Raw genomic sequence first — 19,062 nt, 5'->3', positions numbered from 1 at the left:
AACAAGTTCACAAACATTTCCAGAGCCAGAGCCATGTTTGTCTCGGTGCTGGAGCTCACCTGTTGAGTGAGGAAGGTGAGTTTTTCCTGTAAACGGTGTGATTTAAAACAATTGCAGTGAAGAAGGCTGGAGGAGGTCTGTGCATGCAGTAGTCAGATGCATTCAAAGATTTGTGATTTCATGCTGTCTTAGTTCTCAGGTCACTTTAAACACACCACTTGCCTCATTGTTTCTTCTTGCTCTGGTCTCTAGTTCTTCTGCCATCTGTGCTCGTGGTTCTCATGGTACTGCACTAGGACTCTGACCAACAGCATGGAGACCACTATCACCTGTCTGGCTCTTTTTTACTTCCCCCTTCCTGGGTCCAAAACACACAGCAGGTCTTTACTCGTTACATCTTTCTTTTTTTTAATGACTCTCATCTCTAAAAAATAGATTATTTACACTGTTGATGTTTTTCCAGCAAAAAATATTTGAGCCTGGTCGCCTTGGCTGTTATTGTCCGACCGACAGCCCTGATCGTGTGGTTTCCTCTGCTGTTGTACCATTTCTGGCAGGAAGATAACAAACTGAGACTCATCACTCATAAATTAATTCCTATAGGGTTTGTACTTTTAATCTCCCGTCCACTGTGTTTCATCCTCATTTCTTTAATTAGGGAATAGGGAAAGTAGCACCTTTCTACGGACTTGACTTTCTACTTCAGTTTTCATTTTGTATTATATACTCTGACCTTAGTATTATTTTTATTTTCCTCAAAAAGTCCTAATGACTTTCCACTTTTCCTTATATAGAGTAGTGTGATGTGAGTAGAAGTGGTGGTTTTGTATCTATAATCTTGACTTTACCTTGAGTAGTTTTATTTTGTCCTATTTAACATTTTATTATTTTTACTGTGTGAATCAGACCTCTATACTGCAATTTGTAGAAAATGTTTGTGAGGCTAATCATACATTTAATACGTCTTTATTTGAGACTGAACAATCATATCTAAATAGAACAAAACTGAAAGAAGAACGTCTTTGTAGTGTATAACTTTTATTTTGAAGGCTGGAAACAGCGTTACACCGGAAGTAGGAATGAATGCGGAAGCGCAGCTGCAGCCTGAGCACAGATCAGTGCGTGTCAGTGAAGTTGAGTCACTGTCGTTCAGTTTGTGAAAGTTTAATAGAGTCGGTTTAATAAACAGTCAGACTGTGCAGGCTGTTTACCTGTAGCACCGTACCATTCATTTTAATTTGTCATATTCTTTGTGGTGAAGCTCGTGGCTGACTGAACTCACCTGGCTTCATCCTGACAGGTGAACTGTGTCTGACACAACATGTCGTGATGATGGAGAACATCCGGTCACGTCTGAAGTTTGTGAATAAAGTCGAAGATGTGAAACTGAGGAAACGAAAATCACAGCTGTACTCAAAGGAAGATGAATCTGCTCATGACAACGGTGATACAGTATTATTATTATTATTATTATTATTATTATTACATGTGGCATGGTGACCATACATACAGGTGTGCTGTGATGACACTAACATGAAGTGGCCTGACCTCCACAGGTGTGCTGAGAGCCAGACTGGCCGTGTTTTGTGTGGTCTTCAGGCTGATCAACTGCCTCCTGGTTCAGACCAGCTTCGTCCCTGATGAGTACTGGCAGTCTGTGGAGGTTTCACATCGGATGGTCTTCAAATATCCTTTGACAACATTATCTGCAGCTGTGGGACTGGACTACTACTACTACTATTATTATTATTATTATTATTTAACAACATATAAGTGTAGTAAAGAAAACCTGAAAACTTTGTGTACATCAGGGACAGACGTCACATATTTGTGTAGCATGTTTAAGCAATGAAAAAACTAGTTATCTACTTCAAAGCTGGGCTTTTGTTTCTTACGATGCAACAAAACACAAAGCAACTCTTCTTTCTTTAAAAAAAAAAAAGTATTATTCTTCTATTATTTTCTGCTGTTACATCCTTAACATTGTGACCTATGGGTATCTAACCTGGGAGTGGAAGGCAGGACTAAGAGGATTCTCCTATCCACTCCTGTTTGCAGTAATATACAAGATATTACACGTCATAAACTACGACTCAGTCTATCTCCTGGCAAGTTCATGTATCTTCTACTCAGACAACCTTTATGTCAGCACATCTTTCTTTCTATAGTCACTTTGTTTTCCTAATCCTGGTCTCGTTGGTTCTGCAGATATGGCTTCCACGAATAATTCAAGCACTCTTGGCTGCGTTTGCAGATGTAAAATTCTTCTTCCTCGTCCAATCTTTGGAAAGTCGCGATGTTGCAAAGTGGACGGTGAGTTTTTCCTGTAAACGGTGTGATTTAAAACAATTGCAGTGAAGAAGGCTGGAGGAGGTCTGTGCATGCAGTAGTCAGATGCATTCAAAGATTTGTGATTTCATGCTGTCTTAGTTCTCAGGTCACTTTAAACACACCACTTGCCTCATTGTTTCTTCTTGCTCTGGTCTCTAGTTTTTCTGCCATCTGTGCTCGTGGTTCTCATGGTACTGCTGCACTAGGACTCTGACCAACAGCATGGAGACCACTATCACCTGTCTGGCTCTTTTTTACTTCCCCCTTCCTGGGTCCAAAACACACAGCAGGTCTTAACTCGTTACATCTTTCTTATTTTTTTTAATGACTCTCATCTCTAAAAAATAGATTATTTACACTGTTGATGTTTTTCCAGCAAAAAATATTTGAGCCTGGTCGCCTTGGCTGTTATTGTCCGACCGACAGCCCTGATCGTGTGGTTTCCTCTGCTGTTGTACCATTTCTGGCAGGAAGATAACAAACTGAGACTCATCACTCATAAATTCATTCCTATAGGGTTTGTACTTTTAATCTCCCGTCCACTTAATCTGTTTCATCCTCATTTCTTTAATTAATGACAATAATTAAATCACTTTTTTTTCCTTCACTTCCAGAGCTGTGGCTGTCGTGATTTCAACAGTGATCGACTGTATATTCTATGAAAAGGCAAGACATTAAATTGATGTTTTCTTAATAACACTATCTGCTCATCATGAACTCACAGTTTTTCTCTCTGTGTTTCAGTGGACCGTGGTCCAGTTCACCTTCCTAAAGTTTAACATCTTCTACGGTGTGGCTGATTTCTATGGCTCCCATCCCTGGCACTGGTACTTCACTCAGGGGTTCGCCGTCGTGATCGGTCCTCATCTTCCTCTCTTCCTCTGCGGGTGCACCCTCGCCTTCAGGAGGTATAAAATCCTGTTAGCAGCAGTCATTTGGACACTCGTGGTTTACAGGTAAGATGTGTGTGTTCATGGGCTTCAAACTAAGGAGATAAATTACAAGTAGTGGTCAAAAGTTTGTTGTTTTAGCCCTCAGGAGACAAACTAACATTTTTGAATCTTCTGCTTCAGTTTGCTTCCTCACAAAGAGTTCAGGTTCATCTATCCGGTGCTGCCGTTCTGTATGGTCTTCTGTGGGATCTCCTTGGCTAATTTGAAAGCGTGGCGACGAACAGCTGCATTCGCGTTGTTGCTCAGCAACCTGGTTGCAGCTCTGTACACCGGTCTGATCCACCAGAGAGGCACTCTGGATGTCATGAGTCATCTACAGACACTGTGTAACGTCAGGGGCATCTCCAGCCCTCCGCAGCCAGACATCCTCTTCCTCATGCCCTGCCACTCAACACCTTTTTACAGGTACAGTACAAAGCTGAGGGACAATATCTGTTTCCTGTATTTTCAAAATCAAACAAAAAGTGAATGAATACTGTCCAAAGCTTCCAACTGAGACAATATAAAACCTGCAGTCTTGATGTTCTCAAGGTCCATTTAGTGGCTGTTTTTAAAGCTTTCGATGGTGTCATACGTCCCATGGTAACTGTTCAAAGCCCTGATAGCTCTATGTACTTAGGGAAACATCTGAATATAGATTTGTGTAGATGAATTGATGCTCTCTGTACAAAAATAACATTTCCTACAAATCTTTACAAAACAACACTCCACTCATAACACCTTGTATTAAACTTGACCTGACTAAAAGCTGATGGTACTCTCCGTCTGTAGTCACGTCCACTGCCCGATGAAGATGAGGTTTCTCGAGTGTCCTCCAGACCTCGGCGAGGAAGGTTACGTCGACGAAGCCGACAGATTCTATGACAACCCTCTGCACTGGCTCAGGACTTCGTTTCCATACAAATCTTCTCTTCCGACGCATCTGGTTTTGTTTGACGTCTTGGAGAAGGTAAGACATTCACAAATAATTTATTTCTACAGTATGAAACGTACATAATCTAAATTGTTTTGTTTTTTTTCTTGTAGGAAATCTCTGTATTTTTGCAAGGCAATAACTTTGTGAGGACAGCAGAGATATTTCACACTCATTTTCCTGAAGGGAAAGTTGGAGGAAGCATCTTTATTTATGAAAGGCACTGACACTGGAACAATGGCAATTTTCTTTTCTCAATTACATGTCATAACATGTGAATTTGCTACGGTAATAAACATTTTAAACTCAAATGTTTTTTTTTGTTTTTTTTTAAATATAAAAATATCAGATGTGTTTTTTTAATTTCAGCCAAATTTGGTGTGCCGTGATTTTTCAGTAATTTTCTTTAAACATGTAAATAAAACAAATAAAGCTGCTATGTCCAGTTAAAACAAGCTAGAGGTGGAATGTTAGGAAACTGCATTTTAACACAGAAAGCAAATTACAACTGGTCACACAAGCTTGTAGCAGCAACTTAAAAACTACATGACTGTACACCAAAACATTCAAAATGTGGCATGTCTTTCAGTTTGTTTTTGTTTTTTTACATAGTTTGGTTCCCAATTCACATTTTATGTGTATTTCTAAAGTGCTATCTTTGAAGATAAGCAATCAATGGTGTTTCAGCAGGAAATCTTCATCGGATCCATAATTTACAGGCCAAAATAAGTGCGTTTAACTTTGTTAACATTTGTAAAATGAACTCATACATGTTGTCCATGTAACATATGCCACATCTTCTCCACTCAAACCTAACAACGATTACTTCATTTAACACAAAGAGCTCGAGGACGTTCAGTAGCATTAAAAAGACAACGTTGTGCAAACTTACAAAAAAAAAAGAAGACTTTGCATCTAAATACAACCCAAAAAAGAATTTGCAACTATAACGTTAAACCAGTCGAGATATCTTCAGTATTTGGGATCAAACGGCATGGGACCCAGTTCTATTTTCACATCGGCCATGTGTCTGTCTGTGTTTCTTCCTGATCGGCTCCACTTGCGTTCACTGTGTGGTCGAGATCTGGCTCTCTGCTGCTTTCGCTGCTGATGCTTCGCCCTCGACTCCTCCTTAGAGTCGTGTCTTTGAAACGGCCCGCTGTGTGATTCAAACACAAACAACAAATGACATGAATAGTGTGTTATGGTCACAGCGTGGTAAATGGAAAAAGACAAGTTTATTCTAACTGAGAAACATCTAAGAATAAGTCCAACAACAAATCCAAACAATCCAGTAACAGCAGAGACAGTTTGCACATCTCTCCACTAATCACATTAACACTAAAATGCTCTTTACAGCGCTGATTAACAGGTCATTAAATTTTCACCAACTGTGATAAGATGAGGGAGGTAAGGGACTGAGCCTTTGTACATGCTCTACCAGGTAAAACTCCCCATTTTTCCAAGCTCAGGAAGGTTTCTTAATGATTTATTTTAAGGGGACAAAAATACTAGAAACATTCAGTCATGCAGGTTAAAATTTAGGACAACATAAAATTCAATTCAAAATTCAAATCCAAGAAATATTAATTCATTATTGGAAACTTTTCCTCTGCTGAATTATATTTTTTCCTGTTGACAAGTTGCACATTTTTGCATGTCAAGCTGAAAAAAGACTTATTTAGACTTTTAATTGGAATTAATAAATTGTTGCGTGTATCAATTCAACAGTCACTGTTTTTTCTATATTAGTATCGAACTAAGTCGCTCATTCTGGGAATTTGTTTTGGAAAACTAGAAATTATTCAGAGGTTTTTCAGTAAACGTTCAGCTTTTTGAGAAGATCGGAAAAGGAGCAACTGCTGTTGAGCTCTCTTGCTCCTCGTACTAAACCTGGTGCTTCTGTTTGAGGTGGTGTTGTCTTCTTTTTTCTGTTGCTGCAGACGTTTTGCACACTACTGAAGTCGACCCACTTTTTGAAACTAGGTCTCCACTGTGAAGCTGGTAGCAACCTTACTTTTCCTTTCAGCCATGCTTGTCAATAAGTCAAGTCTCTGTGTGTTTGGCATCATTAATGTGGCTAAATGATGAGAGACTTACGTTGGGCCATGGTTTTTTGTGTAAGACTCTCCAAAGAAGTGCCGGTAAACGTAGTCATCAAGATCTTCAAACACATCGTCATCAAGTCCGTGATATTCGTGCATGTCGGTCAGGTAGTCTTCCACACCGCTGACAAAGTCTGTGAACAGCATCCGGTCGTGGATGAACACCCCATTGTGGAAGAAGTTGTTGATGAACATCTCCAGGTCTTTCCAGTGGTGGAAGTGGTCGACTTCCTGCTGCAGGTAGCTCTGCAGCAGCTGGTTAAATTCATCTGCTCTGATCGGCTCCATGGCTTTGTTGAAGAGACTCATGGACTCCTGGTAGGCACAGTCGAAAACCCCAGAGCATCCTTTCAAGTTGGACTTGTGGGTGTTTTGACCTCGATCTTCGTGAACTTTCCCCCCTGATTTTCGAGTGTTGTGGTTGCTCTGGAAGAACTGGTCAAATTTGTTCCACTGTCTGTTATGAGGCCTGTTGGATCTGTGCTGCCACGACTCTTTTGAATTTTTATCATTGCGTCTCTTATCATAAAAGCCTCTGGCTTTGTTGATGAAAGTCGAAGCCGAGTCTTTGAAGTTTCGGAAAGTTAATTTGACAGAATCTGAAAACTTCCTGAGGTTCTCCTTCACAGCTTCCTTTGCTTTCTTTATCTGCTCTTTGTGGTGGTGGACAAACTCTTTAGTGGAGTTCTTCACAGCATCAAATGTCTCTTTCACTTTCCCTGCCATGCCCTCTTTTGGTTTTTTCACTTTAGGCTCTGTGTCTCCTTTGGCTCTTTCTTCTTTGGTTTCCACGTACAACCTCTCCCACAGGTCAGAGCGCTGCTGCTCAAAGCTCAACCTCTGCTCCAGCTCCATCAGACGGGACTGTAGCTCTTCTCCCTCTGAGCCAGCTTCCTTTCCAGCTCTTGGGATGTGACTTCGCAGCAGATTTAACTCTCTCCTCAGCTCATCCGTAACCTTTCTCTCCCTGTCGAGTTTTTTCTTCAGGGTCTGTGCTTCAGCCACCATGTCTTCCCTCTGGCTGTGGAAACTTCGGATCAGCTGTTTCTCCTCCTCCAGCTTCTCTTTCAGCCCCTGGTTTTCTGACAGCAGTGAGTCAGCACCAGTTCCCATCGCCTCCAGATCTCTAATCTGAGAGCGCAAGTTTCTCAGCTCCTCCTGTAAGGTCGACAGGGACTTTTCTTCTTGTTCCAGGGAGCTTTTCAGCAGCTGGTTCTCAGCTGCCAGCATCTGCTGTTGAGACACAATGTTAGACCTCTCCTCAGCCTGCCGTTTCAGCAACATTTCCAGGTCGTCTCTCTGGGCCTTCAAGGAAAAAGGGAGGTACAACAGAGGCAATGTTATGTGCTTTTTGGTGAGTCACAATTATTGAAGGCAATCTCAAAGTTCAGCATTGAAACTGTTTTGGCTCATAACTCATAACATTTGTATTATTAAGTTACCTGAATGGATGCAGTCTCCATGTTGAGCTCCTGATTCTCTTTCTTCATCTTCTTAATCACCTCTGTGAGCAATGAAATTACTTTTTGCTCATCCAGGTCATCCAGGCCAAAGTCACCCCTCTGGACCCGAGAAAATGAAGAAAGCTCCATTAAAGTTGTGGTTATTTGGAATTGTATTTAAAGTTGTTGCCCACTTTGTTCACATACATAGCAAACAGGATATAATAATTACTTTACAGTATAATATAATCTAAAAAAAATCTACAGCCCGAAAAAGATCAGACCTAAACAGGCACCTTTCTGACACAGTTAACTATTAATTATAATAACATTAAAGAAAAGGTTTTGTTTATTATGGGACTGTTGTATTGGATTGCATTAGAGTATGCAGAGTTTCTATATTTGTTTGAACAATGATTAAAGAATAAAGATGAGGTAAGGACATCCAAAAATGAGTATAATGCAAGAAAAAACATAATGTAATGATTATTTTCATGTCCTTCCACAAAGGAGCTCATTGTTGCTGGAGCTGTAACTGACCTGGTCAGCTTGCCCTCTAACATGTCGGTGAAGCAGATCTCGCACACCATCGAGTTCATTCACTCGGATTTTGTCCACAGTTTTCTGTCTTTCTTGGATCTGGACCGTGCCTGAAGGTGACATTTGTAACACAAACACATTATTTATACACAATATTAGAAGGCATGTGATGAAGCAGCGGTCTATAACAGATATCAAAGGCAGAAACAGTGAGGACTGGGACAGGTGTAAAACCCACAAACTGTTCAAACTTCACATAAGCACTGTAGTTCCCACCAAAGATAACAGCTGAGATATCTCCTCCACCTGCTCTTACAAGCAAACTATGGACGTGTGTAAAAACACACAAACATTGCTGATGCTGTACTGAGACTTAAATCATGTTTGATGTTTCACAGATGATAACAAAGACCAAATATGTACATCAATTTCTGATAACTGAGAAGTTTAAATGAAGTTTACCTTGTGCATTTACAATAACGTCAGTAAACTTACCATGGAAGTGTCCAAAGCCCATGCTGATGGCTACGACGAGGGCGATCAGGATACACTTGTTGAGGATGCTGCTGCCCTGGCCTTGCACCCGAACACCCGGAGCAGCAGCAGTAGCAGGTCTAACTTCTGCCTGCTCCTCCTGCTGCGCCTCACCTTCCTCCTCCTCCTCATCACTCAGGCCAGACTCCAGCACCTCCTCCTCCTCCTCCTCTTCAGGGTCCGTCACAATGTTCGTGGCATTCTTTCGCAACCTTCGTCTTCGGACAACAGTGCTGCCGCTTCGTCCTGCCTCGTCCTCACTGCTGCTCGAGTTTGTCACTGCAGACTGCTGCACTGGGAAAACTACAGAGAACACAAAATACACAGTTAAACATTAAACACACAGAAAAATAACTCAAAAGCACACGCAAGGTTTAATAATGCAGATAACAAACATAAATATAATATAAGATGAACTGATTCACTGATGCTGAACAACATTGTTGCAAAGTTCTGATCTATTTTTGTGTTTGTGAAATAAAAAAAATTAAGAATATTTTCAGAAAATACACGTTAAGAGTTATATGAAAAGTCTGACACCACTCTCGTGCCTGGCCAAGAAATAGTCCGGCAGATAACCCCCCTGTAACACTGCATCACCTCCACAGCTCCAACAACTCCTGGGTTTAACAAACAAGATATAACGTCTTCATTAATGAGCTTTAGAGGTGCTGGTGAGCAGATTTCATTACCAGTGGCCACACCCAGGCTAGCTGTTCTCCTCTTTTCCTCAGTTAGCTCAAAGCTAAGTTAAATGGCTAATATTCATCGTACAGACATTAGCGTGGCATCAATCTTCTCATCTAACGCTCAGTAAGAAAGTAAGACAGCATATTTCCCAAAATGTCCAACCGTTCTTTTTTATAAATGCTCATTTTATTCAGAAATGAAGAAACCAAAGCAGTCCTACATCTCTGTTTCTTATCTCTGTTCACCAAAAATACAAAACTACAAGCAAGAAATTCACACCCTAAATCTGATCAAACAAACAGATATTAGACAAATACTTAACAGATGGCTACATATTATCTGCTCTGGAGAATATCACAATAAATTAAATTAAATTATACTTCTATACTAAGGTAGTCAGACATACAAAGACACACACGTGCACCACATGTGGAAAACGGAAACCACGTTGCATTTTTTCTCTCTATGTGGTTGAGCATGCTTTTAATAGACACACAGCTGGCACACATCAGCATGTGTTCTTGTCAGCAACTGATCAGGATTAGTTTGGTGCCTTGCTGAGCATAGCTTGGCATCATATTAGATTCACTCGGGTTTCAATCGGGCCACCTGGAAAAGAGCGACCTCCAGTCAGCTGACTTCTCAGATGGTAGCCTAAGTTCATGAGTCTCTGTGGAAGTTTCCAGTGACTTAACATCAAACCTGCTTTGGCGACGTAGAAAACAGGAAGAGGAAAAAAAAGTTTTGAGTTGAATTACTTTTGCTGACTGAATAAGTTTACTTAAGCAGGTCAGTGTGTGTGTGCCGCAGGCCTACCAGTCTCTGCAGCAGTGAAGGCGTACTGGCTGCTGCAGGAGGTGCCGAGGTAGAACTCCTCATTGACCGCTGCCTCCTCTTCCACCTCGACATGATCGTTCTCCTTCAAGTCTCCCAGAGTCACGATGTCTGAGTGATCGCTGGAGGACAACGGAGTCACGTGCTGTTTCCCTGTGGTGTTGTGTCCCACCTGAAGGAAAGATAACATACTGAAGATAGAAAGCAAACAGAGCGGCAAGAAAGTGCCTCTGGATTGTTTAAAGAAGAGAGGTTTGTGTAGGTTATTTTTCTTCTTTGTCTTCTCACCTCTGAAGCATACAGTGTCTCATCTATGGTCTGTTCTCCCAGAGTGTCATCAAGAGAATCAGCAACCCTCTCCTCAACACACTCAGCTGAGAACAAGAAAAATACAAATTAAGATTCATCCGTGAATTATGACTGTTATTATAAAATCACTCACACAGACTAAATGTTATAACAATGACATCATTGTTGATTACTTTCTGGACTAATTGTTAGGTCCATAAAATGTCAGAAAAAAGTTTTTAAAAATGGCTATTAGTCCAAAACACAAAAATATTCAAATGTCATACAAGACTTCTGTCTTGTATCAAATGCAACTATAAACAAACACAATAAAACAAGGTACAAAATGTACAAAGAAGGTAACGTCATAAGAAATACATAGGTTTAAAGAAGATAACACGTTGATAATGAGTTTAAACGAGCGGTGTACATTTTTCAGACATCTCACACTGATGACTGTCATTCAGTTGCAATTTTCTATATTCTTGTACACATAAACACATGAAAAAATACTTTAATACAGTTATACTAATAACATAATCAAGAGTTATTACTAAGAAATATACTGCTTTGACAGAAACAGAATCTTTACCAGCTGATGAAGAGGCCTGTGTGTCCTGCAGCTTTGTTTCCTCCACTGGATGGCGCTCTAGCAGTTCAGCTCCATATTCCCCTGCCGCCTCTAATCCCAAAGTCTCGATATCTGAACCCTGTGAACAACAATAGGACGACTTCATGACTGGGCATGATGAAAGAAGTATTATGTCTTTATTATTTAACAGATTTATAAATACTGCATTGTTTGATAAAAATGAATAATTCAAACAATATGTGCAGAGAAAGAGCCTACAGTAAGAACACTGAAATGGTTTTATTAGAAAAGGTCACCATGGTAAAAAACTGTGACTGAATAAACATCAGTTAGGCTAACCGATGTGATGCGAGCAACATTTCAATGTAAAGATCCCATAAAAGTCGGGAAAAGAGCAACTGAAACAAACTATAAACAAAATAGTCTTTAACTGCACAAGCCAGAGCTTTATCTTGATTCATTTTAGATGAATTATGTGCGTGCAAAAACACTTTTTATCAAAACTGCAGCTTGGCTTCAAAAGGATTTATACCTCATTACTAATAATGGTCCAGCCACACGACGACTCTGCATCACTTGATGTCTCTGACATTTCTGTCAGTTGTCAGCAATAAACATGGATCTAGAGGAGATGAGCAGGTTAAACACAGGAGACAGTGTGTTGTGGTTACATGTGCAGAAATACTGTAATAAATCTTCAGTACAAAATTTGTTTATGACTGTAAACAATCAAGACACCAAATACAACAATAAACTTGTAAGCTGCGTAACACATAACCATGTTTCATGTCTGCCTCTATACTGTTCGATCCAATAAAGTAAATCCATTCTCGCTTATGGGGAGAGGCGGGGTACATCCTGGACAAGTCGCCAGTTCATCACAGGACACACAGAGACAAACATTCACACTCAAATTGACACCTACGGACAATTGAGGGTCACCAATTAACCTGCATGTTGTTGCAAGTCAGAGTACCCAGAGAGATGCAGACACAGGGGGGAGGGGACATACAAACTCGAGCCTGAAACCTTCCATAAAAATAAAAATAAACCACCTTTGCTTTGCCACACAATGGGCTCTCAAATATGTTAATTAAGTGATATAAAGATACTAAAAAGCAGGAAACTGATACAAGCCTCTGCTCCTACTTTACTGTATTCAGCTGATGAAAATTAATTAACTGACCTTGAGACTTAAACCTGTCTTGTCACACTGACAACAAATGTTTTCAATAAATGAAGTGACATAGATGTTTAGAGATACAATAACTATGAGTCACAACTGCCTGCTTTGGAAAAAATATATTTTTTTGTTTTACTGTAAAGCACTACTCAAAATTAAAACTGTATTTATATTTTATTTATTTATATAGCACTTTTCATGCAGAAATGCAGCCCCAAAGAGAGCAGAGAGCAAAAATATAACAGAAATACACAACAAGGAACAGAATCCAGTAGAATATATAGATATTACATAAATTACAATTATAAAATGTTATAACTAATAAAGCCAGCAAGAAAAACTAAAACTTAAAAGAGGTTTAAGAGCAATTTCATAAAAATGAAAACACGAAAAACTACAACAATAAAATGTTTAAAAGTAAGTTAAAACCTTAGAAATAATAGATCAGCTAAAGTGAGAGATTTTATTGATCCCACACTGTCTGAGGAAATTCACTTTGCGTAAGGTGGATGAGAAATGACTCATAAATAAGACATTTATAGAAAACATATATACAATATACGGATGTCTAACTCTTGCTTCATCCAGCACATCCTGCCCTCTGAGGTCACGTGTGCTTCTGCGTGCACATGTAAACAAACAAACAAACAAACAAACAAACAAACAAACAAACAAACCGAGCTAACAGCGACCTCTATGTGTTATAACAAGTGATGATAGCAGCTCCTGCGGCCTGACGATGAAAACAAACAGACAACGTTTGCACCAGAAACAGCGATAACACCGGTGAACGCTGCAGCTGTGACCGACATCAGCTTCACTGTCACGTTAAATAATGAAATTAAGCGGCTGGTCCGCGGCGAGTTAACTAACTTAAAGGACGAGTCGGTACCGTGTCGTTTGCAGACATATAATTAGTGCCACAGACAACAAACATCATCTTTAGAAGCGCGTTAACATCTGTATATTTTTTTAAAACTGTGACAACAGACGGACTCACCGGAGTTTGACGCCCAACGACGAGGCAGCTGCTTACAAACAGAGTTATTGCAATATGCCCAAGCTCTGGTTAGCCGCGGACAACACTGCGAAGCCGACTGCAGAGGGAAATGTAGTTTTAGGGCCGTGTAGCTGCCCGTGCAGCGCGACGCCTTCACGCACCTCGTGAAACTACATTTCCCATAGGCCAGCGCGGCGTCCGAGCACGCTCACCCAGGGTGGAGCAAAGCCGTTTGGAAACCTGCGGAAAAATATAAACAAGGAAGTGTGACAAAGCAGACTGCTCGCAGGTTTTAACCAAGGACGAATAAAAACAACAAAATAACTCATCACAGTGTTTAATAATGTTGTGTGGCGTCAGCACGCGGTTTAAAGAGCGTGAAGCTGACGTTTAAAAGTTCAACCGTTCGTCATAAAGCACGTGGCCGTCGTTGTTATGGGCCGTGGGCTCGTGCCAGCAGACTTGTTTGTTTGTTATTGCACCGTGACACCTGTGGAGACTCACCTGCCCTGGAAACCAACACGTGTCTGTGCTGCTGTGGGCCTACGGACACACACAGCTCTTCTCTATAACCACAGCCACTCTGCGGTGTCTGTATGAGTTTAGTTGTAATTTACACAACAATGAATGGACACCACAACCACAGACTCTAATAAAATACGCACTAATATTGTTTGGGTCATAACTGTGTGTCTGACTTTCTCTCTATTTGATTAAAAAACTGACAGGAAAATATAATACATACATAATAATTAAAACTAGTCACCATGTTGTCCCATATGTCTGTTTGTTAGACATATTTATTTTTATTATTATTATTATTATTATTATTAGTAGTAGTAGTAGTAGTAGTAGTAGTAGTAGTAGTAGTAGTAGTGGTGGTGGTAATTTAATTGTGGATCAATATTTCTATGATCTGCTATTAACATGTGCTAACAGTAGAGGTCAGTCTTGTCAAGGTCTTTGCATAAAGTGTGTGTCCGTGCGTGTGTGTGTGTGTGTGTGTGCGTGTGTGTGTGTGTGTGTGTGTGTGTGTGTGTGTGTGAGTGTGATAATTACTAAAAAAGGGAAACTGAAAAATGAAAATCCTAAATACTAATGTGACACAAACTGTTGTGTACAATGTTCAGTGTAGCACAGTTTACACTTTGCATAGGACAGTTGCATACTTTTTTAAATTAGCAATATGAAATTAAATTTAAACATTAAATGTCCCAGTTTAGGGTTTATTCCGTTTTCTTGTATCCTAACTTCCGTGACAACATCTTGATCAATGTATATGCAATTTATTATTTAAGTATAATGCAGATTAATGTTCAAGTAGAATATTATCACATGGTGAAATACTCAATTGCACATCCTGCATTAAAAATCTTTTCAGCGAATGCAAAGTAAAGTACACCTTATGACCCCTACTTTACTTTTTACAATTTAAAAGGTGTTAGAATAAACTGTACAGTTAATTACTAGATTATTATTTCTGATGCATTAGCAGCATGTTTATGTTGTATCTGGTAAAAATTAAGCTAATTTTATTCGTGATTAATCTATCAATAAATGTATCAATAAATTAAATGCATTTTTCTGAGACTGAATCTTATAATGACTATTTATTTATGTAAAATGATCAAATTAATGTAGAATCAACCCCGAGAAAGTATATTTAAATTTCATTCATTTTATTGCGTTAAGGTGCACATATGCACAGTGCAAACGGAGAAACCAGGAATGAGGAAATATACTGACGAGTGCCACACTCTTGTAGTGTAGACCGGGTGTTTTTGTTTGAGGTGATATGTTTAAAGTCGTGTTACTTCTGTGGAATTTAAATTCGGCTTTGCAAACTGTGCAAATGCCTTGTTTTTTGTCCAACGAGCCGTCAGGCAACTTTTTAAAATGGAATGTTCCCCCTAAAAGTCCGTCCTTATCCATCTTTTCGCCATAGACTCTCCTTTAGTTGGATAGATCATAGACATAATACAGACTCTCCTTAGTTAGGATAGATATAGACATATAAAGACTCTCCTTAGTTAGGATAGATCATAGACATATACAGACTCCTTTATTTAGGATAGATCATAGAAATATATACATAGACTCTCCTTTAGTTAGGATAGATCATAGACATATAGACTCTCCTTTAGTTCTAGATTAGATCTGACATATTACATAGACTCTCCTTTAGTTAGGATAGATCATAGACACAAGACCTGCTTTAGTTAGGATAGAACATAGACATAATACATAGACTCTCTGTTTAGGATAGATCATAGATAAACATAGACTCTCCTTTATTAGGATAGATCATAGACATATATACATAGACTCTCCTTTAGTTAGGATAGATCATAGACATATACATAGATGCCTTATTGGGCAGGTTGGTCCGTGCGCGATACGTTAGTCCGCCAATTGGATGTGGCAGATCTGCCCGTAAACTAATACAAGGCAGGGCCGGTTTTTAGCTGTGGGCAATGTGGCGACCGTGCAGGGCGCAGTCTCGTGAGGGGCTTTAAGTTAATGCCTCTTATACACCCATTCCACACACACACTAAATCTCTTCTGGAAACAAAGCTCTACTTTGCCACATCCAAAATGGCGGCCGCCACCGGAAGTAAACAAAACCGCGTTAATTGCGTTAATTTTTTTTAACGCGTTAATTCTTTAAAATCAATCGACAAAATTAACGCGTTAATTTTGACAGCACTAATAATAATCCATCATACCTTTATGTTTTGTATGTAAAACTGAAAACATGTAAATAACTTATATAAATAACTTTTGTAAACTTAAGAAGAAGCATTGGTGGAACTAAAGTGTTTTATGTAAGTAGAAATCTGTGATACTTGTTCTTTACTTGAGTTTCTTTTCATGACATACTTAATGCATAAATCATAATAATCTAATGATGTATATCATATATAACAGTCAGTTTACAGCTTCCTGCTTTGAATACTTTTACTTTTGATATTTCATACTACATTTTCATGATTATACTTAGAAACCTTTTCAGGATTTTGATTACAGGACTTTTACTTGTGATTGAGTATCTTTATAGTGTAGTACGTTTATTTGTGTAAAAGATCTTAATACTTTGTAAACAAAGTAGCATCAGGTGGAAATACTCAAATAAAGCACCCTAAAATTGTGCTTGTACAGTACAGTTAAAGCTGAATTATGGGTAAAATTATTTGGATATCTACAGTCGCATAAAGCCAAAGCAATGAACGGACATTTTATCTGTCCTAATTTTGCATTTTAACCAGCACAAGAACTGAGGGCATGTTTAGTCGAGACAAGTTGCAATTTTTATACTTTTATTGAAACTGAGAATCAGACATTTTAATAATCATTCACTGTCTACAATCTCCTAACTAAACATTTTTGGCAAAAAAACAACTTGCAAGTGATTTTGCTGACAAAGACAAACTGACAAAATATAACAAAACATATTAACAGAAAATATCTGAAAACATATAATAATTACAAAAAGGTACATTCAATTTTCAAGACTGCTTTCTCTTTGAGGAGGAGCAGCTGCGGGTCCCCCTGAGTTTGACTGTAAATGACCCGCAGTGCTCCTCCTCACATTATTTAAACATGACATTACTGCACAAGGGAGAACAAACAGCAGACAACTCTCTGTGTTTTATCCCTTAAAATTCACACATGCTCGGACAGGAACGTAACACCATTCATGAAATGAAAGACAGCAGACCAACGAGTTTGATGATGGAACATCTTACAGACATTAATACACAAGTCTGTTGCATCTGCACCGACCACAAAAATATGAAATATATAAAAACCTGAGGTAGCACTTATGTACCTGTATGAGCTACAAAAGGCTCAATTCAGAATCTGTATGACTCTGGTAGTTATGTTTGTAATTACCACAAGTTAAGAACATCAGCAGCTTCAGTTTTGTGAAGTGTTCTGGCTTCCGAAAATAAGCGTGAGTGTTTTCAGATTCTGAATTGAGCCCTTAAAGCTCTAATAATACAGGATATATGAAGATAGCTTTCAAGTTAAAATCAGTTTGCAAAAGCAGGTTAAACTTTATCTTGAAAGACAACAGACCAAAAAACAAAAAAAGGAAAACTTGATTTTGTGGAAATAAATGATGATTCAAAAACAGTGTAACGTTTTCATCCTGCTGTCTCTGAGAACAACACATCGTACAGTCGTAAAATGAGTATTAGAACACTGAAAAAGACATTTCACACAAAGATAGGATGCTTTTAAACTGATCTCTTGCCAATATGCAACGGTGACCTCTAAAGAAAATCTTTGGTTTAAATTGTTTGCTTTTCAAAATAAAATTAAGCTGATTGTGTCACTTTTATCCCAAAATTTCCCCATGATTGAATCCTCTGTAGCATCCTCTGATTAAAAACACAGAAATGTGACAACAGTTGTGCGCCCACTGACCTTTCTACAAACTTCTATAATTTTATCATCATACAGATCTTTAAATTATCTATATAAAGGCATAACATTTGACTACTTCATGTATTTCTTCATAAAAAATGACTTGATGTATGTCCCATGTGAGGAAATCCACCCAAAAACAACTTATTTTCATAAAGGCAAAACATCAGTGGGTGCACAATCACACACGACTGCACTGTTACAACACAGACTTCTAATGAATATAATATATTGTATTTAACTTTTTATTCTCCTACAATGTACAGATATCTGTGTGCAACAGTTTGAGGAGCTCTGCAACGGGATCGTTTGGCTCGGGTGCATAAACTTGATTAATAATTGTCACTCTGTCGTCGTCGAGTGCTCGTGTTATCTCGCTGGCACCTCCACAGAGTTTGAACCTGCAACTATCTTCACTCATTTCTGTCGCAGGTCAAGGCCACTAATGTGCAAGGCTTTGTTTGAGGAGCGGCACCTCAACTCATCTCAAAAGGCTGCGTTTCATCTTTGGTCTAATCTGTTTCGATTATTTCACATTCCTCAGTAACCTTCTGCCAGAGATTAGTTGAGAGACTAAAATAAACTCAGGTAGCAAACAACTCTTTGGGTTATAGCGTCACCGCTGCACATTGGCTGATAATACAAAACTACTTGGCAGACAAGTGCTAATCTTTATCTACTCTACAGCAAAGCAAAGCAAAAAAAAAAAAAGTTACTACAATGTGTACTCAGTAGTACATTATCTTCTAACAAAAATATAGATTTTTAAAACGTTTCATGGTGTTCATTCAACTCTTCACTTTCATCTCTGATTAAACACTTCCATTGCTGTTACTACAATCATTCTTCACGTGTTGCATCCTCACGTGGAGCTTCTCCCTCAGAAAGATTAGGCTTCGGTTTGAGGATCTGAGGGACGCTTTCCCACATTAAGGCCAATTATAAAGCTTTTCTGTACCGACATGTCACTGCAAGCACTTCTGGTGTGAATCTTTACACAAATAAAAAGGAAGAAGTCAATAAACAAAAGAGTCTGCTGTAAAAAACAGACGTGATAGGACGAGGAGAAACTACAGAAGCGGTTTTCATCTGAGAGGGAGCGTAGCACAAACATCTGAGCTACTGGCACACTGTCGGAGATACATTCATAGCATATTCTATTAGGCAATTACACACTACAACGGTTTAGTACTGAGAAGATACCCTGTCAGATCAGCATGTAACAC

General features: G+C 39.1%; 2 protein-coding genes across 8 annotated transcripts; one reads left to right on the top strand and one right to left on the bottom strand.

The window, feature by feature from the left end:
- The first annotated feature begins 1,070 nt into the window (after positions 1–1,070).
- On the top strand, positions 1,071–4,808 carry pigb (phosphatidylinositol glycan anchor biosynthesis, class B). Of its 4 annotated transcripts, none has more exons than XM_010745152.3 (12): positions 1,086–1,133; positions 1,301–1,444; positions 1,557–1,686; positions 1,991–2,108; positions 2,209–2,313; positions 2,491–2,621; positions 2,708–2,848; positions 2,946–2,997; positions 3,076–3,287; positions 3,405–3,689; positions 4,056–4,233; positions 4,311–4,808. In XM_010745152.3, the coding sequence occupies exons 2-12, from the start codon at positions 1,330–1,332 to the stop codon at positions 4,422–4,424; spliced, it is 1,581 nt and encodes a 526-aa protein (XP_010743454.3). In that variant the 5' UTR covers positions 1,086–1,133; positions 1,301–1,329; the 3' UTR covers positions 4,425–4,808. The 4 variants fall into 4 exon arrangements, with proteins under 4 accessions (XP_010743453.3, XP_010743454.3, XP_027137307.1 ...); XM_027281506.1 differs by having other exon boundaries at positions 1,104–1,118; XM_027281505.1 differs by having other exon boundaries at positions 1,110–1,124.
- ccpg1 (cell cycle progression 1) lies at positions 4,608–13,565 on the bottom strand. 4 transcript variants are annotated; one of them, XM_019270524.2, is made up of 11 exons: positions 13,406–13,565; positions 11,755–11,844; positions 11,223–11,340; positions 10,631–10,716; positions 10,325–10,514; positions 10,118–10,213; positions 8,780–9,121; positions 8,285–8,394; positions 7,745–7,870; positions 6,298–7,607; positions 4,608–5,356 (listed from the first exon to the last, which is right to left on the bottom strand). In XM_019270524.2, the coding sequence occupies exons 2-11, from the start codon at positions 11,812–11,814 to the stop codon at positions 5,170–5,172; spliced, it is 2,625 nt and encodes an 874-aa protein (XP_019126069.1). In that variant the 5' UTR covers positions 11,815–11,844; positions 13,406–13,565; the 3' UTR covers positions 4,608–5,169. The 4 variants fall into 4 exon arrangements, with proteins under 4 accessions (XP_019126069.1, XP_019126070.1, XP_019126071.1 ...); XM_019270525.2 differs by having other exon boundaries at positions 10,118–10,210; XM_019270526.2 differs by having other exon boundaries at positions 7,745–7,864; positions 13,406–13,563.
- Positions 13,566–19,062: the final 5,497 nt, after the last annotated feature.

Source organism: Larimichthys crocea, chromosome VIII, assembly GCF_000972845.2.
Source record: "Larimichthys crocea isolate SSNF chromosome VIII, L_crocea_2.0, whole genome shotgun sequence".
NCBI classification, from domain to species: Eukaryota; Metazoa; Chordata; class Actinopteri; family Sciaenidae; genus Larimichthys; species Larimichthys crocea.
The sequence above is the reverse complement of the archived record's forward strand: the minus strand, read 5'-3'. Positions and strand labels throughout refer to the sequence as shown.

What these genes read in the sequence shown, in the direction of transcription:
- pigb (XM_010745151.3), top strand. Translation starts at nt 1,330, where the DNA reads ATGATGGAGAACATCCGGTCACGTCTGAAGTTTGTGAATAAAGTCGAA. An exon ending in GGGTCCAAAACACACAGCAG is followed by an intron (nt 2,622 to 2,707) that starts GTCTTAACTCGT and finishes ATGTTTTTCCAG; the next exon opens with CAAAAAATATTTGAGCCTGG. An exon ending in ACTGTATATTCTATGAAAAG is followed by an intron (nt 2,998 to 3,075) that starts GCAAGACATTAA and finishes TCTGTGTTTCAG; the next exon opens with TGGACCGTGGTCCAGTTCAC.
- ccpg1 (XM_019270524.2), bottom strand. Translation starts at nt 11,814, where the DNA reads ATGTCAGAGACATCAAGTGATGCAGAGTCGTCGTGTGGCTGGACCATT. An exon ending in TGGAGGTCGCTCTTTTCCAG is followed by an intron (nt 9,122 to 10,117) that starts GTGGCCCGATTG and finishes TGTTCTCTGTAG; the next exon opens with TTTTCCCAGTGCAGCAGTCT. An exon ending in GGGCTTTGGACACTTCCATG is followed by an intron (nt 8,395 to 8,779) that starts GTAAGTTTACTG and finishes TGTCACCTTCAG; the next exon opens with GCACGGTCCAGATCCAAGAA.